Genomic DNA, 22006 nt, shown 5'->3' on the forward strand with positions numbered 1-22006 from the left:
TATATCTCTCATTTTCAGGTTGGCTCTAAAGCAGAAGTTGCTGAGTGTAAGGAGAAGTTTGCCACCTCGAAAGACCCCACAGTCAGTCAGACGTTCATGTTGGATAGGGTGTTCAACCCTGAGGGGAAAGCTTTGCCGCCGATGAGGGGATTCAAATATACTAGCTGGTCCCCCATGGGTTGTGATGCAAATGGCAGGTGCCTCCTGGCGGCACTGACCATGGACAATCGCCTGACCATCCAGGCTAACCTCAACAGACTCCAGTGGGTCCAGCTGGTCGATCTGACAGAGATTTATGGAGAACGTCTTTACGAGACCAGTTACAGACTCTCTAAAAATGAGGCTCCGGAAGGGAATCTCGGGGACTTCGCGGAGTTTCAGAGGAGACACAGCATGCAGACTCCGGTCAGGATGGAGTGGTCGGGCATCTGCACCACTCAGCAGGTCAAGCATAACAACGAGTGCCGGGACGTGGGCAGCGTGCTCCTGGCGGTCCTCTTTGAGAACGGCGACATTGCCGTGTGGCAGTTTCAGTTGCCCTTTGTAGGGAAGGAGTCCATCTCTTCGTGCAACACGATCGAGTCCGGAATCAACTCTCCCAGTGTTTTGTTCTGGTGGGAATACGAGCACAATAATCGGAAAATGAGCGGCCTTATCGTGGGGAGTGCTTTTGGACCTGTGAAAATCCTGCCCGTCAATCTCAAAGCAGTTAAAGGCTATTTCACTCTCAGGCAGCCTGTTGTCTTGTGGAAAGAGATGGACCAGTTGCCAGTGCACAGCATTAAGTGTGTCCCGCTCTATCACCCTTACCAGAAGTGCAGCTGTAGCTTGGTGGTGGCAGCAAGAGGATCCTATGTGTTCTGGTGTCTTCTTCTGATCTCCAAAGCCGGCCTCAACGTTCACAATTCCCACGTCACAGGCCTTCACTCGCTGCCGATCGTCTCCATGACTGCGGACAAGCAGAACGGGACGGTGTATACTTGTTCCAGTGACGGGAAGGTGAGGCAGCTGATTCCCATTTTCACAGATGTGGCGTTAAAGTTTGAACACCAGCTAATTAAACTCTCGGATGTGTTTGGCTCCGTGAGGACGCACGGGATAGCGGTGAGCCCCTGCGGCGCGTACCTGGCCGTCATTACGACCGAGGGCATGGTCAACGGCCTCCACCCCGTTAACAAAAACTACCAGGTCCAGTTCGTTACTCTCAAAACCTTTGAAGAAGCAGCTGCTCAGCTCCTGGAGTCTTCCGTTCAGAATCTCTTCAAGCAGGTTGATTTAATAGATCTGGTTCGCTGGAAGATTTTAAAAGATAAACACATCCCGCAGTTTTTACAAGAAGCTTTGGAAAAAAAGATCGAAAGCAGTGGGGCCACGTATTTTTGGCGTTTCAAACTGTTCCTCTTGAGGATTTTGTATCAGTCGATGCAGAAAACCCCTTCAGAAGCGTTATGGAAACCGTCCCACGAGGACTCCAAAATCTTACTCGTTGACTCCCCTGGGATGGGCAATGCCGAGGAGGAACAAGAGGAAGGCACTTCCAGACAGGCCAGTAGGCAGGGCCTTCAGGAGAGGAGCAGAGAGGGCGATCCCGAGGACCCCATCGACGACTCGCTGACCCCATCTGGAGACGCCGGGGGCCGGGAGCCGATGGAAGAGAAGCTCCTGGAGATCCAAGGGAAGATCGAAGGCGTGGAAATGCACTTGACCAGGGAGCACATGAAGCGGGTCTTAGGAGAAGTGTACCTGCACACCTGGATCACAGAGAACACGAGCATCCCCACCAGGGGCCTCTGCAACTTTCTGATGTCTGACGAGGAGTACGATGACCGCACGGCACGGGTAGGTGTTTCTGGCGGAAGCACGAGAACGGTAAGAGGTCTGCTTTCTGCATGAGGGAGAAGTGGTCCAAACCAATTCCTGACCCAACTTTGACTTCGATATTTTGTAAGGAGTTGATTGGCGTGAGATGCAGGAGAATAAATAGGAAATGGGGATTCATCCAGAGGACATTTGCAAATCATACAAAAAAACATTTCGATGCTTCCTCCCACCGCGGCCTGATGGATAAGCAAGGTTTGCGGGCTGAGATCCCCCGGCTGTGGATGAGCCGGAGGAGGCTTCGTTTAGCGAGTCGTATGTGACTGGGCAGTGACAGCAGGGCAAATGTGACACCCTGCTTGCTTCCCTCCCCGTTTGCAGAAGGTTCTGGGGTTGGGAGACGGGGCGGCGGTGGCCGCACAGGGACTGCGCACATTTGGGAAGACTCGACGAGGCCTTTTGATGTAGTCAAGAAGGGCGTGTCAAGTAAGCAGATTATTACTCATAATGTTTACTTTTACAAAAACTGGGCTTAATCTTTATTTTGGTTTAGAAGCATCTTAGAGCCTTATCCAAAACGTATTCCACAGAATTCAAGTTCCCTGATAGAACGATAGGGTCACATTCTGTCCTCCTCTTAGAGGCTCCCAGTGTACCTTATCCTTTTGATGGTTCTGGGAATTCCTGCAGAGAAGAAACCCTTTGACTTTGTGTACTTCATTGTTACCCTGACATCAGGGAACCTTTCTTTGTGAAGTAATAGCTCCTAAAATCCTGAAAAAGTTTTGTTTCAAGGAATATACTTTATAGTAACGTATTCAGAACTACAAAAGCCCGTGCTCCTTTTTACTCTTAAGACTGACACTTCTTCTCACTGCCCAGAGTCTTAAAATTGAAGGCAATAGGGGCACCCGGGTGGCTCAGTCGGTTAAGCACCTGACTCTTGATGGCAGCTCAGGTCATGATCTCACGGTTAGTGAGTTCACACCCCGCTTCAGCACGGAGCCTGCCTGGGATCTTCTCTCTCCCTCTGCGCCCCTTGTGTGCACGGTTTCTCTCGAAATAAATAAATAAGCTTAAATAAAATAAAATCGAAGGTAGTAAATTCAGGTATCTTCGTGCCTAATGTTAAACCACTCACAAACTCCTTGCTGCATTTTCTTGTTGGAAAGTGTGCATATCCACCCCGAAATTATTACGCCTAGGATATCTGCGGTAAAATCTCAAGAGTAGTTACAACGTACTGTTCATGTAAGTGATTTTTCATCTCCGAAAGTCCGCTCTTAAGAAGTATTCCATTGTGCTCCCAATTGCGAATCGCGAGGAAGTTTTCTGGACCCAGCAGGAGTGTTACAAGAGTCGGTGAAAGATTAACAAAACATTTTAGGAAGTACGTGGTGGAAGTTGGTGGTCGTAGTTTAGGTAATTGTCCAGGTGGGCAATGAGCACAGGAAGCTACTGGCATAGTCACGTGTTTCCAACAGAGCCGGGGAAAGGAGGGAAGGTGGCACCTCTGTTATCGGTAAAACTGAGTTTTGATTAGAAACGCTGCATTTCAGGGCACCCGGGGGGCTCAGTCGGTTGAGCGTCTGACTTCCACTCAAGTCACCATCTCATGGCTCATAAGTTCGAGCCCCACATCCGGCTCTGTGCTGACAGCTCAGAGCCTGGGACCTGCTTTGGATTCTGTGTCTCCCTCTCTCTCTCTGCCCCTCCCCTGCTCCAGCTCTGTTTCTCTCTCTCTCAAGAGTAAATAAGCATTAAAAAAAAATAAACACTACTTTTCATGTCTTTAAAAAAATCCCACTATATACATGAAACGAACCTTTTCAAACCTAGCGCATTGATCTAGTAATTACAAATTGTTTCTGAGATTCTCAGCCTGATATGTTGGTGTAGTTAAGACTATCACTGCCACCCGCCACCCCCAGCATTTTTAGGCATTTTTCCCCCTAATTGTTCTTGCCTGTAACCTACTAATACTACAGCTACATTGTGCATGTGTTTTGATACAGATTATATACATCAATGTGCTTTATGCATAAAAAGGGTAAGAATTCTTGTCCTCCCAAGAATAAGTATTTGTCCCTTGGAAGGAACAGTATCTCCCCATTGGGAATGTAGGAGTTACACTAATACAGTTGGGCTTGCACAATCAAGGCTAGTGAGAACAAACGTGGAAGCACTTCTTCCTTGTGTAAAACTGGAGTGCGTCTCTCCTGAAGGAGTCCGGAGTAGGTTTTGTCATACCACTGTCAGCGTGTTTGACCTGTCCGGAAAAGAAGGGAGGGGTGGTTGTCGCTGCATGAGGGACCAAAAATTAGAATTCTTAAGGCTAAAAAACCTAGAAAGCCAAAAGGTAATGGGCTTTAGGTTTGTAAATTACGTACTGAGTAGGTCAGACACCCTTTGGAGCTGTTAAGATACCCTTCAGAACTTCAGTGAGCTAATTTTAGTGAGTGGCTGAATGTGAGTTCTTCCGCCAGAACTTAAGTGTAAATGGATTAAAAAGCTTCAAGGACCTTATCTCCTAGTAAGACGAGGAAGTTCTAAAGGCTCGTTGTATCCATGCCTGCAAAAGATGTAGCCAGTGAAGGTTTTTTTCAACAAAGTAATGAAGTAGATACCTTTTTTTAGACTTTGATTTTTCCTGTGCTGTGATCCTAATGAAGCAGAGAAAAGCCCAAATAGGGACCAGCTCCAGAGCCTGTGCTGTCAACCTCTCCACGGGGGGGCCCACCGCCCCTCTGCAGGGGGGCCCAGTGGTTCACAGATGGCAGGCTGCTAGATCAGATTGGTCATGGGTCTTGGGGCTATCAAAAAGGGAAATGATTATTTTTTAATCCTGCTTATACTTTGTAAGCCTCTCTTAAAGAACGGACGTTTGTACAATCTTACAAAGTTAGCATTTCACAGAATACTTCGCCCGTAGACTTTATGCTTTCCCTTCTTAAGTCATTATAAAGAATAGCTAAATACTTTGTCTTCTAACAGAACCCTGAATTCCTGGTTTCAGAAGCTGCTAAAACAAGGCAAGTGGTAAGATTTTGATTTTCAGAACAGTTTTTTCTTTAGTGGCTAGCATTCACCCTGTTACCAGAGGGTCCCTCAATGAATTTAGTTTACTCAGCTAGTCAGCACGTGGAGAAGGTCTGGCTTTGTCACGTTCAGACACCATGAGCGGCCTGCGTGGAAATGCCCATCTCCCATCCATACGGCATATGTTTTCCTTCCTCCACTGGGTCAGTAGGCTTTTTCTTTGACAAGTCTTACACTCACCCCACTAAACATTGCCGACTGCTTTGTCTCATTAGGTGCTGATTGGACACATCTCAAAGAAGATGAACAAACAGACCTTCCCTGAGCACTGTAGTTTGTGTAAAGAGATCTTGCCATTCACAGATCGCAAACAGGCAGTCTGCTCCAATGGCCACATCTGGCTCCGGTAAGCCATTGTAAGCCAGCCCCTGCTTTGTGCACCTCTTCCAGGTTTGTGCCGCACTGAGCGCGGTAAAGTGTGTGTCTAAAACATGTCGCCCCTGCCACTCGGTTGGAGAAAAGCCACTACCAAAAAGCCAGGCATAGACTTTTTTCATCGGTCTTACTAAGGCCAGACGCTCTCTAAAGACCATGTTTTTACCGCCTGACATACAGAGGGCTTTCTTTATTCTGGCGATACGGTTTTCCTTTGAAGGAGCATTAAAATTGTAAAGTATTACAAAAGTAGTATCTGTTGAAGTTAGTGGAATGTAAAAGAGGTCGTGCACTCGTTTGGGTCCGACTTTATACTGAAAGGTGGAAGTCTTCCTGCTCTCACTGGAAGAGGGCATCTTGGCGTGCTCAAATCCGACAGACCCGTGAGCCGCGTTCGACACCGGGCGTCACTCCCCGGCTTGCTCCTTGAAGTGCCCGCGTCTCCCTGCTTCCTGGACGCCATCCTCCCTGGTTTCCTTCCGGCCTCTGACGCTTCGTTCTTGTTGTCTTTGCTGATTCTGCTTCGTCCCCTGGAGATCCATCCTGGACCTGCTTCTCCTTTGTCAGCACTTCCCTGGCGGTCACACACCACCTGTCCGCGGGTGACTTAAACGGAGAGCTTTAGCCTGAATCTCTCCCCCGAAAGCCAGACTTTCGTGTCCGACCACCTGTGCAGTGTCTGTGTTTGGACGTTTAACGGGCGTTTCCAGTTTGCATCCAGCCTGTTCTCACCGCCTCCGCCTCCCCAGTCCTGGTGAAGACACCATCCTCCCTTGCCGGGGTGACATAGTTACCTCCCAGCAGGTGTCCCCGCCTCCTCCCATGCCCTCCGGTCTGTCGTCAGTGTGGCCATGATTGGGATCCTACTAAGACTTCATCCGTTCATGTCACCCCTCTCTCCGCTCAGAACTCTCCAGAGGCTGCCCATTGGGGATGAGTAAACACCAAAACCCCTTTAGTGACCAAGACTGCACAGCCTGGCCCCCATCCCCTCTCTGACCTCCTCTCCTGTGCTTCTCCGCCTCGCTTGCTTCACTCCAGCCCACTGGCCTCAGTGCTCCTCAGGTACACAAGGCACCCCTCCTCCTCCGGGATGTCTGCACTGCCATTCTCGCTGCCGGGCAATGCTCTTCTGACCAGTGTCCGCGTGGCTTCCTCAGGCGTTCCTTTCTCGGTTAGGCCTCTTTCCTGGCCACGCTACCTGGAACCGTAACCCCTGCTGGCGTCCCCTGCCTCCTGGTTTTCCTGTCGCTCTTCCTTGCCTTGCTGTCCTCCCTAGCAGTCACCGCCTCTTCATAGATGTTTACTGTTTGTTTCTCCCTCTCCCCTGGGATACAAAGCTCCGTGAGGACGGGGAACTTTGTGTCCACAGCTGTTCCTAGAACAATGCCTGGTCCTTGGTAGGTACCCATTCCACCTGCCCTTTGTAGCCTGGTCCTGATGGGTGTTTAGCGAGTGGTCACAGGACAGGGCCGAACCTGGGGACGTCTCTTCACGTCCCGTCTGTCTGCACCATTAACTTTGTCTTCTGTACCTTTCAGGTTTTCCCCATTGTACTGTCACATCCTTAAACACAGTGCTTAGATCTAATCTTCAAAATCACATACAAGAATAATTTGCCATATGATACCTGATCGTCTTTTTTAACATGTCAGAAATTCAAAATATGGACAGGTATGGACAGAGTAAACGCTTTCCCAGTGACGCAAATGGCCAACAAGAAGTGGCAGCGACTGGACTGGAAGCTTTGTATGTCTTGGCTCAGCAACCTGCCCCTGAGCGGGGACCCTCACTAAGGGTGGGGCAGCGCAGGTGTGCAGAGGGCTACCCTGTTGCCATGCGCGTGAGCGCCGTTTACGTGCTTCACTTGGTTAGCGGATGGTTTTACGGGAACTGTGTGGCGAGTTGCTCCTGACGATCCAGTCTGTGTTCTCTCAGGTGCTTCTTAACCTACCAGTCCTGCCAGAGTCTGATCTACAGAAGGTGTTTGCTCCATGACAGCATCGCCCGCCACCCAGCTCCAGAAGGTGAGTGCTTGCCCAGCCTTGGGAGGGTGGCACTGACTCAGCTCGGGTCAGGCTCCGCCCTGCAGGATCTTAGGCCACTAGGGACCGTCAGCAGGCTCATTCTGCTCTTTGCAGTCTTATCATGAAACCACAACTAATGGAAGAATGAGAACTGGAATATGTCATGTGGAAGGATATAGTTACTGCACGTTGGTGTGTGAGTAGGGCTGCAGTTTGCTGTTCCGTTACTGCAAACAAATTATTCATTCAGAAAAATGTCAGAGCTTGTGTTAGATGGCACGTGTAGATTATATTTGGATGGAGATTCTACAAATGATGAGGTATACGAAGACAGCATTGCTAAGCCAGAATATTCTGTGTGTGCTTGGACTCATCCTTCTAAAAGCCATGACGGGATTTTCCTGGTTAGCCTGTATTCTCTTTCCTGATGGGCCCGGTGACAAAGCCCACATTTCTGAGATGATGAGTTGGAAGTAAGATCATAGAGGCGGGCAAGGAATTAGTGACTTAAATAGTCACACGAACGTCAGATTCATGACCCAAAGTTCATTCACATCACATCGCACTCTAACCAAAAAGGCTAACTAGACATAAGCGTATATAATTATCTACATGTTTGGGGGAAGTTTGTGGTCTCGATGAACTAAAACAAAACATTCTCCACAAAACTATGCCCTTTTTCTTGATTTTTACTCCAAACTGGCTAACGTCTCATTCTGAGAAGTTGGTGTGCTGGCAGCTTGTGTTCTTTTTAAGTTATTACTATGGAACAACTGTGGAAAATGTAGCCACATACAAAAGTAGAGAGTATAATAAATCCTCATGTAGCCATCATTCAGAAATTGTCAGCTCATGCCTTTTTTTTTTTTTTTTTTTTTTGATGTTTATTTATTTTGAGAGAGAGAGTGTGTGAGTGAGGGAGGTGCAGAGAGGGAGGGTCCCAAGCAAGGCTCCACACTGTCAGCACAGAGCCCGATGCGGGGCTCGATCTCACAGACCGGGAGATCATGACCTGAACCCAAATCAAGAGTGGGACGCTTAACCGACTGAGCCCCCCAGGCACCCCAGCTCGTGGCTTTTTGTTCTTTCATCTGTAGTCCCCCATTCGCTTTCCTCCTCTTACTGCGTTATTTTGAAACAAATTAGAGGGAACTTTAAACACTCACTGCAGTTGAGAATTGGTATGTTTAGACAGGAAATCAGGAAAAGATTGAGACAAATCAAAGAAACGAATCCACCTGCCAAATTGACCTTGAGTTGAGCTACATACAGCTTTAGGAAGAATGAGAATCTGTGGGTCTGGAGAGCAGTCGTACAATAAAGCACTTACAGATTAGGGGAGTTTTTAAAGGGGGAGACGGTGTTGAGCCAGTGTGGTCATGCTTTTTTCCAAGTAATACATTTAAAAAAAATACCATTACTGTAATTTTATAAAAGGATATCTTAGGGGCATCTGGGTGGCTCAGTCATTTAAGTGTCCGACTTCAGCTCAGGTCACGATCTTGAGGTTTATGAGTTCAAGCCCCGCATCGGTCTCTGTGCTGACTGATAGCTCGGAGCCTGGAACCTGCTTCAGATTCTGTGTCTCCCTCTCTCTCTGCCCCTCCCTCGCTTGTGTGCTCTTTCTGTCTCTCTCCCTTTCTCTCTCTCTCTCTCAAAGATAAATAAACATTAAAAAAAATTTTAGCATTAACAATGTACTAAGGCTATGTTCCCAGAACAAAGTACAGTCCCCGTCCTTGAACTGAATAAGTTTTGCTGTATGAATCATTCATTCATTACCCTTCTCTTCCTGTTCCATCATAGAGGGATGAAAATTTCATCGCACACTTAGCTTTGGGAAGCACAGATCTAGTCCAGCTGGTCTAGGATGTTGGCGCGAGGTGTTCTGAGGACGCAGAGCCAGGACCAGGCCTCTTGTGCGTTCACGCTGTCCGGCCAGGCCTAGCCCACCCGCTCCGAAGCCGACACTCAATGCCACTTGTCTTCCTTTGCAGATCCTGACTGGATTAAGAGGTTACTGCAAAGCCCTTGCCCTTTCTGCGATTCTCCCGTCTTCTGAACGTCAGCGGTGGGAAGATGGGAAGGGCACATACTCTTACAGAAAATGCCCTCTGGCCTGAAGACATAGGACGCGCTGGCTGATCCCGGCCTTCGGGTGGCGAGGCTCTCTCCAGGAGTGTAGATAGGGCCCTGGGAACTCATTTCTGAAGCACGGTCTCTGTCTCCGGGGACTAAGGGATTTCTTTAAAACAACTGAATGCAGAGATTTTAAGTCATTCTGAGATGAACATTAGCCCCCCGCCTCCTCACCCAGTGAGGAACACTTATTTTTCAAGTGTTTTGACTGAAGCAGTTTGAACCACAAGAATGCCCTATCATCTCTGGGAACAGAACGATCTCTTCTAGAGAGTTGGGGTAAGGGCCTCGCTGGACCAAGTTGGGCTTAACGCTTGCCTTGGTGCCGAGCCGCTGCTCCAGAGAGCTTAAGTGCGCGGTGCATGGTACGCGGTATTCCGGCACACGTTAAAAGTGTCGGAAACAGCACAGGGTCCTGATGCTTTGTTCCGAACAAACAGCCACAGATCTGTATCCCGAGGATTCCTGTTTCTCATGCATATGGAAACCATTCTCATAGAACTGGATTTTTAAGAGGTTGAAGCCGAGACTAAAGTTGGCTTTAATGTGTCAAAAGATCAGGTGATTCTCCTAAGTTAATAATTGTGACTTATTTTTAGTGAGCTCCCACGTTAGCAGGTTTCCTGTCCTTTGTCCTTAATGTGTAAAGGACATCTGGTATTCCCGTTCACCCGTGACACCTCCCTGCTTCAGACTGACTGTCACAGCCTACGTGAGATTTTTGTACATAGAAGAAAAAGAATATTTTCTCCTTAAGACTTGGAGTGTTTTTAATGTTGACATGTCCAGACATTTCATTTATATCCAGTATGAGAACGTGCAGTCCATCTAAAGACTTCCAGGAAACTTCCAGAAAGCAGTGGGCAGCCCAGACGTGCTCTGGTGCCACAGGTGTGTGCGGCTCAGTTGACGGGAGCCTGGGACTTTCTCCTCAGTATAAAGGTCCTTGGTATTTGTAATACTGGTATTTTCCTCTGGGCTGTTAAGAGGAGCTGTTAGACATCAATTGGCCTTAAAGTCCAAAACTAAAGATGGACATTCAGGAATGACAGTGTTGCCAGATTACAAAGTAAGTGTCCTAGGGATTGGTGCTATTCAACAGGACTGCGATGCCCACAGCTCGAGATGGTGCGTATTTCTGGGAAGTTGGATAGGAAATACAAAATGTGAAATTGCCACTTCTGTCCCATGCTGTCTGGCCTTTATTCTGACATTTATTCCTGCCTTTCTTGTGATCGCTCAGAGAAAGACATCTTGGCCTCGCTTCAGAAACACTTGCTGTTTGGACGAGATGCCCCCAGACGCCCCCCCACACCACTGCATTCTTGCCCCTCCGCTCGCGTGTTGAGAGCCAAGAGCCCTTCAGAGGCGCTTCCAGTCTGCTTTGAAATGTCTTTGGTTTCCTGTTCTAATCTTGCTTTGTCTCCTGTGTTCAAATCTGTATTTTCTGGAGTCTTCTGATCCTTCTCCTCTTGGTGACTTCAAGAATAGTGTTGATCCAGATGCCAGTGTCTGGCACGTTAAGTTGGTTTTCAGGAAAGAATCGGGCGGCATTAAGGTCACAGGTGGATGACGCAGCTCAGAAGGCGGTGTGGCCGTGGTCGTTTGTGCCTGTAGCTGTTTGACATGACAGCAAATAGGAGGGTAAAAATTGAGATCATGTCAAGGAATTATTGCAGTTTTCATAATCATGGGATGCTTAGTCTCGCATATTTTTGGTTCCAACCAGGGTCAGTGTTCAATTGGTTCCGATTGGGGACTTCTGTGCTGCTGCCATTTAAAACTTACATTAAGTTTTCATTTAAAACAGTTGTACATTTGGGGGGAATTTAACTCTTGGGAGTTAAGTAGAAGGGTCTCCCAAATTATTTTGTATGTCTATGTAGGAATGAACATGGCAACTGTTGGGCTAGAACCTGGCTTGTCTCTGCGCGGGACTAGGCCTGGGGGCATTCTTCAGATTCTGAAAGCCACCCGACCCCTGCTCGGCCCGCGTTTCTGCGTGGAGCTGGGCGGTCTCCCCCTCTTCCAGTCCCACCCCCTCAGCCACGGAGGCTGCCGTGAGCTCGTGGCAGCATCACAAACGCAGTCCGCTTGCGACTTCACAAAGAGTCAGAGCACCTGATGACAGGGCGCCGGTCAGTGGGACCTTGGGAACGCAGGGGTGACCCCTGGAATCTTCCAGCTCATTGTCTCTCGCGGCTTAAACTTGTCATGCCCTCCGTGCTTCCTCACATCTGCCTGATCTGGTTAGTGGATTTTGAGTTTCTCTCGGCTGTCACTGTAACAACCGTTTCAGAAGCGGCGGAAGCCACGGTGTCACGCTGCTTGGGAGCACGGGGGCAAAGACTGTGTGCAATTAGGCCTTTTCAGCTACAACACGTTGCATTCGGGAGTCTGATAGCCACACCTGGATCGCGCTCTTTCCGCCCGGGGTTAATTTGTCCCCATTACTCTAGATAAGAAATTGATAGCTTGTTATGCTCGGGATTCATTCTGAAATCCTCATGTGTCCACCACCCAGACTTCAAGCAGCCTCGACCTACTATTATATCTGCCAGAACTACCAATTATTTTTCAGTGTCAGGACTTATTAGAACCACTGGCGAAGCGTGTGGTTGAGTGTGACATTTTTCTGCCTCTCTCTAAGAAGTTTTTGGGAATGTTAATGTTGAAACGTGCGGGTTGGACCTGTTAGCGAGTGTCGCGGGTTAATCAGGTGAATGGAATGTTAAAGGGTAGTAATGGAATATTAAAATATATTCTGTTGTAACTAGAACGCTATCAGCTAAGAAGCAGAAGAATTTGGTGGTTATCGGTGCTTGTCACGGGGAGTTTTAAGGAACACCTGCTCCGCTTGCAACAGTCAAACCGCTTCCGAGTTTAGTGACTTTACCGCAGGAGTTAACGCCACCGGTCCAGGTCCAGAGCCTTCTTGCTCCTGATTCCTGTCTCTTGCCTGTCCTTCCTCTTGATTTCCCTTCCTCTGGTTTTCTCAGCTTTAGGACACGTCCAGAGCTAGCAGATTTCATGCTTGGAAGAACGACAGATCAGTGATAAAATCTGTACAAATTAAATCACACGGTAGGTCTCCCTTCCCAGGAGAGACGGCATCACACAGTGACTTCTTTCTAAGGGTAACAGTGTTAGTTGTTAGCTTGGTAAACTGTATCTGGTTTTCTTCGAAACTCTTGGTTATTTCCGTGGCAGAGTGCTCAGCAGCTCCTGGCTGGGCTTTGGGGTAGAGTTTGCTAAATGTTAGCTCCTTACTCTACCCACCCCCCCTCCCCAAGCCAGCATTGTCCTGACAAGCAGAACTTCTGGTGACGCCAAGCCGAACGGGTTGTATGAGAAGTCAGCCGGCCTAAGTTTTTCTAAGGGAAAGGTATATTCTGCCCTTTTTTGGTTTTGTTTTTGTTTTTTGTTTTTTTTTTAAAGAGATTGGGCGGTGAAAACAGCCAATAGGCAGAAAAATGAATGAATGTCTTAATGTTAGCCCCCCGTGGATCCTTGAGGGCGTCCGCGTGGCTCCCGTGATCAATCACGAACACACCTTTCTGCTCACACGCTCCCTTTCTGTGTGTCCGTGGAGTTGCACAGTTCGGTGAGGCTCCAGCGTGTCTCAAGAATCTAACCTTGTCCCTCAAGGTTGTCGGTTTTACGGGTGCCTCTAAAAGATCTAACTGCGGTGACTTGTTTTCGTGTTAGTCGTTAGTGGAAGCATGCACAGCTTCAAGCGGAGTAGGTGTGTGTCTCAGGTCTGATAGTTATTAAACTTCGAACTGCTCTTTCTTGAGGCTAAGAAAGGTTTGTGGAGTTATGATCTTCACATTTGCTAAGATGATACCTGCTATTTAAAGTGATCCCAGGGGCGCCTGGGTGGCTCAGTCGGTTTAGTGTCCAGCTCTCTGATTTCCGCTCAGGCCATGATCTGATGGTTCATAGGATTGAGCCCCACATCGGGCCCCGTACCGGCAGTGCAGAGCCTGCTTGGGATTCTGTCTCCCGCTCTTTCCCTTCCCCGCTCTCTGTCTCTTCCTCTCTCTCTCTCAAAATAAAAAACGTTAAAAAAACTTTGTAAGTGATTACAGAGCATGTGAAATCTGACTGTCCTTAAGTGGAATTAAGTCAAATTTGCAAAATACAGAGTTGTTTCTAATGGTCTGAAATACTATAGCGTCACTGTCCTGATGAAACAGTGGGGTTTTTCAGAAGACTGGGCACTCGTTTCCCAGGTGCTGCTGTAGGTCAGCACCAAGCCTTCTAGCCAGGCTGAGTCTGGTAGGCAGGCTGCGGCCTCCCTCTGCAAATGTACTCCGTGGTAGAGCAGGGCTGCTTCTGAAAACTTGCTGTGTTTCAACCAATCAATTTAAGGGGCGAATGGCTGTTAAAAAAACTATCCTATAAAGAAGTTACTCCTTTTAGAATAGGACTGCTTCTCCCCCAGTGTCTTTATCTGATTAGGTGACTCAGCTTTTCTTCCCTTGCTTTTTTTTTGAGTTATAATTATACTCGGGGTGGGGCGGGTCTTAATATACAGCCTGAGGTCCCAGTCGGTGAATGAGTTTATTCAGGGCAGGATTGTTCAGATGGCCAACACGGCGGTGCCATTCGTTCCAGGCCGGGCGGGAGCTGAAAAGAAGACAAGATGATGCCCGCCTCCCGACGCGGTACAGGCGGAGCCCGTCCAGGTGAGCTGCCGTCACTGGGCCGGGGAGGTTCATTTAAAGTTCGGCACTCTAAATCTTGTTCGTTTCCATGGTAAAAATCTGCTTCCCTCGCCATCACGACATCCCGTTACTCTCGCAGAAAGATCCCGTAAGGTGATCAGGCTGGACCCCGGAAGAGGTGGCAAAATGGCTACGAGATGCTTTCGTGCTTTATCGGTTTTACGTTTGGCGACCAGACTGCTGGGGTGTCGCGCGCTTTGGTCTGGGTGCTAATGCAAAATTAAAAGCAAAAATGGGCTATTATGGCTTCTTCAGGACTTTGACTCAGATTTGTACTTTACGAAAGGAACATGAATATCAAACCTGTTTATACAGAAACAAGACCGCATAGAAAAATTAGTGTGTTGTGTATAGTGATACATAGTTTATGTTTACCCAATGCCTGTGCTAATCTTCGTGCTCAGCTTCGAATTATATGTATGTTCACATAGGACTTTTTTTTTTTTTTTTTTTTTTTTAATGAAAAGAACAGGCATCTAAAATCTTAAGGTTAGAGAGAGAGAGTTTCTCAGTGCTTACCATCTGGTTGGGTGGGGTGGTTTCGACTTTTGGCATTTAAAGGAAACTTTAAGAACAGGAACACCTCTGGCCTGGAATACCCCGCATCCAGAAAAATTGGTTGCTTCTCTGCACTGTATATATGTACATAGTGTTCATGATTAGATTGTAAGCTCCTCAAGGGCAGGGACTGTCTGCTTCATCTTGGTAGTTCCTGCAGCACCTAATGTCAAGTGCCTTGCACGGAGTAGGTGCTCCTGATGCGTAGAATGAGTCACTTCCTGCCACCTTCAAGACGGAGCATGGTTCCCTTTTCCCAGCGCGTTCAGAACTGCAAAGACTGCCGACCCGAAGAGGGCCAGAGTCCCGCTTGGGTTCGAACTGGGCTTCCTGGGTTGAACCAGGCCACGCCACATCATCAGCACTCGTTCACCGCCTTTTCCTGAAGCTCATATCCCGGTGTCCTGAGCCTTTATTTAATACGAGGGCAAAGGTTGCTGGGAGAAGTTTGAAGTGGAGAAGAGCGGAGAAAAAACAAAGAGGAGGTTGTGGAGGGTGTGTTGTCGGCATACAGCCCTGCGGGGCGGTCTTTCTTCAGTCACTGCTGAAGAAGGAAAACCTAACAGGTACTCGTTTCCTTTACCGGTCAGCTGGTTGGCCGGTTTTCCAGTTAATGAAAGGTGGTTGGTTTTTAGCTTTTTCCCACTTTGGACGCCCCTCAGTTGCTCGTATGCTTCTAGTAAAGTTGCTGTGAATATCCGGTGCTGTACATAACGGCAGTTTTGTAAATGTGGAACGACCTCGAACATGTGGTGTTTTGTATGCAGAGCCGCAGTATTATCTTGGCCACTTTTTTATTCAAAATAAATAAATAACAGAATTGTTTGTATATCGTGTGCATACTTTGTCAGGTTCACATGGTTTGTAGCAAAGTCTAGAAACCTCCTCAGGCCCAGCACCATCACCAGCAGCGGTAAGTAATGCCCAGGCACGAGCAGAGGAGGAGGAAAGAGCCGTGGGTGTTAAAGAAACGCCAGTAGCAAGTACGGCAGAATCCATTCGGTGTGCCTTTGGTTTATTCCAGAAAAAGGTACGAGGAACGTAAGAGGAAGTAATCAGAGCTTCGGTGTGGCGTGGGACACCGCATGTCCTCGGAAACGTCGGCTACGCAGGACCTGGTGAGTTTGTAAACGAAGTTCTGGTTGCAGGATTTCAGCAGCGACAAACTCGTAACTCGGAGCCCTGCCGGGAGCAAAGGGAGAGACGGAACAGGATGAGAAAACGAATGACCCTCCTCAAAGTAATAGTAAACTGCTGAAAATCAAAGGCAAAGAGAAGGCTTTGAAGCAGCCAAAGAAAAAGACATCACTTTAAAAGGAGCAGAAAGAGAAGGTACCTTAAAAGGGGCAGTAGTAAGGCTTCAAGAAGAATTCCGGATGCGGACGGGAAAGTGGGAGGGCTGCAGGGGGGCGGGAAGACCGCAGCTTCCAACCTAGAATCCGCAACTCCATGAAAATGCCCTTTAAATGAAAAGTACAGGGGTGCCTGGGGGGGGGGGGGGGGTCAGTCGGTTAAGCGTCCGACTTCGGCTCAGGTCATGATCTCACAGTTCGTGAGTTTGAGCCCCATGTTGGGCTCTGTGCTGACAGCTCGGAGCCTGGAGCCTGCTTCCGATTCTGTGTCTCCTTCTCTCTCTGTTCCTCCCCCGCTCACACTCTTTGTCTCACAAATAAATTAACATTAAAGTTTTTATTAAAGAAGGGCACCTGGGTGGCTCAATCAGTTGAGCGTCCGACTTCAGCTCAGGTCATGATACCACACTCCATGAGTTCGAGCCCCGTGTCGGGCTCTGGGCGGATGGCTCAGAGCCCGGAGCCTGCTTCAGATTCTGTGTCTCCCTCTCTCTCTGCCTCTCCCCGGCTCATGCTGTGTCTCTCTCTGTCTCAAAAATAACTAAAAAATTTTAAAAAATTAAAAAAAATTTTTAAAGAAATGAAAAGTCAGATGTTTTCAGGCAAAAACGGGAAATAACGCATCACCGCCAGATCAGCACTAAAGGAAATGCTAAAGGGCGGGGGGGGGGGGTGGTGAGTGGGGGGTGGAAGGAAGATCCAAGAAGCTGCAAGGACTGGAGAGCTGGAGGGCAAGGGGCGGGCGGACACCAGGTACAAAGTACCAAGTCCGGAGAGGTTCTGAGACGAGGCAGGAGTAACCAGCTGAAGAATAAGAAGGTGTATGATTCAGCTGACAAACGGGGGAAAACTAGAACTTTTTTTAAATAACCCCAAACAGGAGACAGAAACCTAAGATGGACTAGGCTGGGAAAATGAAAAGCAATTAAGATCATCGATTTACACCCAGTACAGCACTAATTACATGAAATGTAAATGAACAAGGGATCCAAATAAAGCAAGGGTTGACAGAAAAACCAACCATGTTGCTTGGAAGTGATAAATGGGAAATATGTAAAAGTTTGTAAAGTACAGAAGCTTTTAAGGCCTGGAAAAGGTAGCTGAGGTTCCATTCTGCCCCCCCCCCCCCCCCCAGGCCCCTTGCCATAGATTTTCCCTCTACACGGGCGATCAGCCCGACACACGGTACTTTGAAACCGTGGCTCATCTTGGCTCTGGCAATCTGGGGAGTGGGTTCAGGGGTCTGGGAAGTGCACGGCGGAGGTGCCCACAGGATGGGTTTCATTCCTGGGCTTGCGGGCGGCCTCCGTGTGGCTGAGCGGCGGGAGGGCGGGAGGTCCCTGCTGTATCTTCTCGGGGCTTGGGCACAGGAGTCTGGAGGGTCACAAACCTTCGGTGCGCGGTGCTGGTGTCCCTTCCCGCACATCCAGGAAGCATTCCCTGCCCCCGTGCCCATGGCTCCTTTAGCAACGACCCTGGTGCAGCTCTGCGGGTGACCAATTTGCTCAGCTTGTGTTTGCCCGATAAATGTATTTCTTTTTTTCTTTTTTAAAGTGGTTCATATGCATGTTTTTTTTTTGTTTTTTTCTTTTTTTTTTTCCCCACTCCCATCTTTGGAGAAGATTTTCACAGGATATAGCAAGGGGGAAAATTTTCTGCTGCTTCTCCCCAGCTCCCCAACACATTAAAATTCTGGTTCCACTGTTTTCTGGCCTCCATGGTTTTAAGTCATCTCCCCCCCCCCCCCCCCCCCAAATGTAATGTCTCTTGTTCTCTCTGCTTCTCCTATCTTTGTTCAGTTTGTCCGCGGCTTCGGTAACCGTGCTCCGGGTGCCGAGGCTGGGATTTGAGCTTCCTGCCTCCAGATCGGTGGCTCTCTGTGGGTCTGAGGCCTTTCTCCAGCACAGGGGGCTCACCCGGCCGCACCCAGAGGTGCGGGGGAAATGAACACCCCCTCGGGGAGCAGGGACCTAAGATCACAGCTCATCCTCACGGCCTGTTCTGGGGGCAGTGAAAGCAAAGCGATTGGTCCCAGAGGCAGCCCTACAGAGCAGCCGCTCGAGATGGGATTCCGGGATCGGTTCACTTGCCGGTCAGTTGGCAAGAGGTAGCACAGCGCTGGTGGGACGTCCCGGGAGCTACCGACAAGTGTGCACGCAGAGCAAGATCTCCCGGCCTCAAGCCGGGCTCCTGGTAACTCAGATCTGGGAGGAGGACCCGAAAAGACCTGAATCCCCAGATTCCCTGGAATCCCGTCTGCCAGCAGACTGGTTCCGTCCCCCTCGCTAAGGGGGAGCGTCTCTGATGGCCAGGAGGCCTTGCTGAGGTCACCCGCAGCCTCACAAGATGGAATTTTCCCTCGTCCAGATCTGTCTTCACCCCCCTCATCCTCTCTAGGTCAACACTGGGGTTGATTTCGACCTCGCCCACGTGGGGAGTCACAGTCACTGCCATGGGGGGACACGGCGGCCTCCCCAAAGGGCTGCGGAAATCAGGGAGTTTGGGCTGAGTGGGGGGAGACCAGAGGCCTTGCAGGGAAGCCTGCGGGCGTGGGAGCCCGCTGGGGGACCCTGGCGAGGACACCTAGACGCCGTCCTGTACGACGATGGTGGCCGATTGACGCCTCAGGCCGCAGCAGCCTTTGGTGCTCGGTGCCAGCACAGCCTCCATGACAGCGCAAGGGACAGATGGGCAGCACTCGGGAACGGGCTCCTTGAGGCCAGAGGACGCCCCTCAGGCTAACGACAAGGGGTGGGCGCTGAGGTCAGCAAGCAGCTCGGTGGTGACTGTCCCCTTTAGGCCGGGCGTGAGGTCAGAGTTCCTGCCAAGCGATTGGCCTTCCAGGCGTCAAAGGTGACAGGATCAGGACAGAGCAGAGGCCCAGCCATGGGGGCACCGAGCCGCTGAAGGTCAGGCGCTCTACCCACCACACCCGGCAGCCTTGTCACCCGGGGCTCCGTGACAACGGCTGACGAACCAGGAGGTCCTTACCGGTGGGACGGCCCAGCAGACAATGAGGGGACCGTTTGATTTTAACCAAAAATGCCGAGGCAGCGGGCTGGAGCCCCGTTCTGTGGTCATGTCCCCAATCCCAGGGTTCCCCTTCCGGATGGATCTCAGCATCACTCTCAGCAGAAGCCCCCCCCCCGCCCCCCGCCTGCCATTTGCCCCGGTGAGACTCACCGGAAGCAGTCCTGCGGCTCATGTGGGCTGTGGGGGTCACGTCACCCCGACAACGTACAGATCGTGGCGGCGGCAGAACCCCGAGTCAGGGGTGACTTCAGCTCCGCTTCCCTGACTCTGTCCTCTCTGCTCATCTGCCTCATCCGCAGGCTGGCAGCCACACGTGTCCCCGGAGGCGCGAAACTGCCCCCCAAAGTGGGGCCCGGCCCGGGTCGCACAGGGGCGGCAGGAAGGGTTCTCAGCTTATCAACTCACGCCACCCGGGCTACTGACCCCGCTTCTCCAGGGGCCCCCACGTTGTCCCACGCCACCACGCCTTCCCCACCACCCCCACTGCTCACGTCCTCTCGGGAACAGGAATAGGCAGGTGTTTCGACTGCTGCCAGCAAAGGAGTGGGTGACACTATCCCCCGACAGTGAGCATTTCCTGGCCACCAACACGGCTGAGCTTTCTTGGCGCATTTGATTGGCTGTTCACGTTTCCTTCTGCAAAATGCCCCGTCGTGCCTTTCTCATTTGTTTCTCATGGGTCACCTGCGGGTGTTGCCACTTAAGCCTGTTTCAAATGTATTCAGTTTTAGAGATCAACACAGAATACGTACAACAGAGGCCACAAACCATCGGTGTGGAGCTAAGATGTGAGTGTGCCCACCATGTGGGCAGAGGATGGGTGCCTCGGCCCAGAGGGTCCCCGCGCCCGACCTTGGCCAGGGCCCCCCCCCCCCCCACAGCTGACCTCGTCGCGTATGATTTGTCACCAATGGGTGGAGCTGGAGGCTGTAATGTCAAGTGGAATAAGGCAGAGAGAGACGAATACCATGTGATCTCCCTCGCGTGGAATTTAAGAAACAGAACAAAAGAGCAAAGGGAAAAGAGAGAGAGGCAGACCAAGAAACAGACTGAACTAAGAGGACACGCAGGTGGCGACCAGGGGGGAGGGGGGGTGGGCGATGAGGGGACAGGTGTCGGGGATGAAGGTGGGCACTTGTGACGGGCACCCGGTGACACAGGGAAGTGCTGGGTCGCTAGGTGGTACACCTGAAACCAATATTATTACACTGCGTGCTAACTACACCGGGATTTAAATGAAAACTTAAAAAAGGCAAAAACCAAAAAAACCAAACCACAATTGATGGGAGACTTGTGCTGTTTCCAGCTCGGGGCTCCGACGATTAGAACCACGAGCTTCCGGGCACCCGTCTTTTTTGTGCTGTTCTCCTGGAAACGCCGTGGGGAGGGAGGAACCGCCAGGTCCCAGGGTGGTGGGCGTAGAAACTACTTCGAAGGGCTCCAGAGTGGCGTCTCCAGAGTGGGGAGACGGGTTTTCCCTCCCCCACCTCCCCACCCCGGCCGGGCAGGTGGGAGAGAGTCCGCTCCTTGCTCTGTGCGCCGAAACCTAGTGGGGGGTGTGTGCACGGGCAGAGCAGGCCTCGCTGTGGCCGTGACTGTGATTTTGTGATCGATCGGCACGTCTCTGATGACTGATAAGAGGAAGCGTTTTTCACGTTTCATTAACCGTTCGTGTTTTCTTGTGTGAAACACCTGCTCCCGTCTGTTTCCTCTTTTCTACTTGGCCGCTTGGGTTTTGGTAATCCGTGGGAATCCTTCACCTATTCTGGGCCCCGACCCCTGCCTGGTGTATTCAACGCATCGCAAATCTTTCTTCCCAGGGTCTCTCAGACCTGTGGGGATGCCGCGCTGGCCCTTCTCCCAGCAGAGACCTTTGTCCCGAAGCTCTGGGCATCTGCCGGGCTCACCCGTCTCTGGACTGGTACTTTCTTGTCGTTTTCCGCCTCTGTGTATTTCCACTTTTTCTTGCCACCTCGGTTATAATTTTAGAAGGTTTTTTTTTCCCCCCTATTTCATTCAGAGTATCACCACTAGGGCTTTGTGTCCAGAGGGGTCATCAGGATATCTCATCTGCCACGTTGCCAGATATGGAAGTCTCCGGTTACTCTTGGATTTTTGTGTTCCAACCGCGAGGATCTTCCACAAAAACAACGCGGCGAACCTCAAGGTTCAGGCCCACAGACCCTGGATCGACCAGGGATGTTTGCTAGCAAAACAGATCTCCAGGCCGACACAAACTTGCTGATGCTGGATCTGTAGGGAAGAAGCCCAGGACTCTTCGTTTTAGCCAGCATTTCCCATGATCCACCCCTGCTGAACGGCTGCCCTGGACAGATCGCCTCACCCAGCGGGCTGCTGAGGGACAAGTTACATTCTTCAGTGGCTAGAATGTCCCACCCGTGAAAGAATGAAGGTGGCTCCAGCCTCACACCCGACAACAAAATTAACTCCCAACAGACCACTGACCTAAATGTTAAGAGCCCAAACTACAGAACTCCCAGGAGAAAATAGGAGAGTGAGTCTTTGTGACTTTGGATCCGGTGAAGTCTTAGAGGCAACGCCAAAACTACGAGGGGCAAGAGAGAAAAATAGATGGGACTTCGTCAAAACGAACAGCTTCTGGGGCACCTGCGTGGCCCCATCGGTTGGGAGTCAGACTGGCTCAGGTCACGATCTCGCGGTCCGTGAGTTCGAGCCCCGCGTCGGGCTCTGTGCTGACAAGCTCAGAGCCTGGAGCCTGCTTCCGATTCTGTGTCTCCCTCTCTTTCTGCCCTTCCCCTGCTTGTGTTCTCTCTCTCTCTCTCTCAAAAATAAACTTAAAAAAAAAAAAAAAAAAGAACTTCTGTGCCACAACCAATGTCCATCAAGAAAGGGA

General features: G+C 50.1%; 1 protein-coding gene and 2 long non-coding RNA genes across 3 annotated transcripts; 1 reads left to right on the forward strand and 2 right to left on the reverse strand.

Moving 5' to 3' along the window:
* Positions 1-219: 219 nt before the first annotated feature.
* Positions 220-5323, forward strand: GTF3C4 (general transcription factor IIIC subunit 4). Its single transcript, XM_045042725.1, has 3 exons — positions 220-1839; positions 5133-5263; positions 5308-5323. The coding sequence occupies exons 1-3, from the start codon at positions 220-222 to the stop codon at positions 5321-5323; spliced, it is 1767 nt and encodes a 588-aa protein (XP_044898660.1).
* Positions 5324-12836: 7513 nt separating this feature from the next.
* Positions 12837-16299, reverse strand: LOC123381702. The gene is made up of 2 exons (XR_006589038.1): positions 16083-16299; positions 12837-15928 (listed from the first exon to the last, which is right to left on the reverse strand). It is a non-coding gene; the product is annotated as an uncharacterized LOC123381702 (long non-coding RNA).
* Positions 16300-17202: 903 nt separating this feature from the next.
* LOC123381703 lies at positions 17203-21869 on the reverse strand. The gene is made up of 2 exons (XR_006589039.1): positions 19282-21869; positions 17203-17584 (listed from the first exon to the last, which is right to left on the reverse strand). It is a non-coding gene; the product is annotated as an uncharacterized LOC123381703 (long non-coding RNA).
* Between the last annotated feature and the right edge of the window lie 137 nt (positions 21870-22006).

Source organism: Felis catus, chromosome D4 (assembly GCF_018350175.1).
Source record: "Felis catus isolate Fca126 chromosome D4, F.catus_Fca126_mat1.0, whole genome shotgun sequence".
NCBI lineage: Eukaryota > Metazoa > Chordata > Mammalia > Carnivora > Felidae > Felis > Felis catus.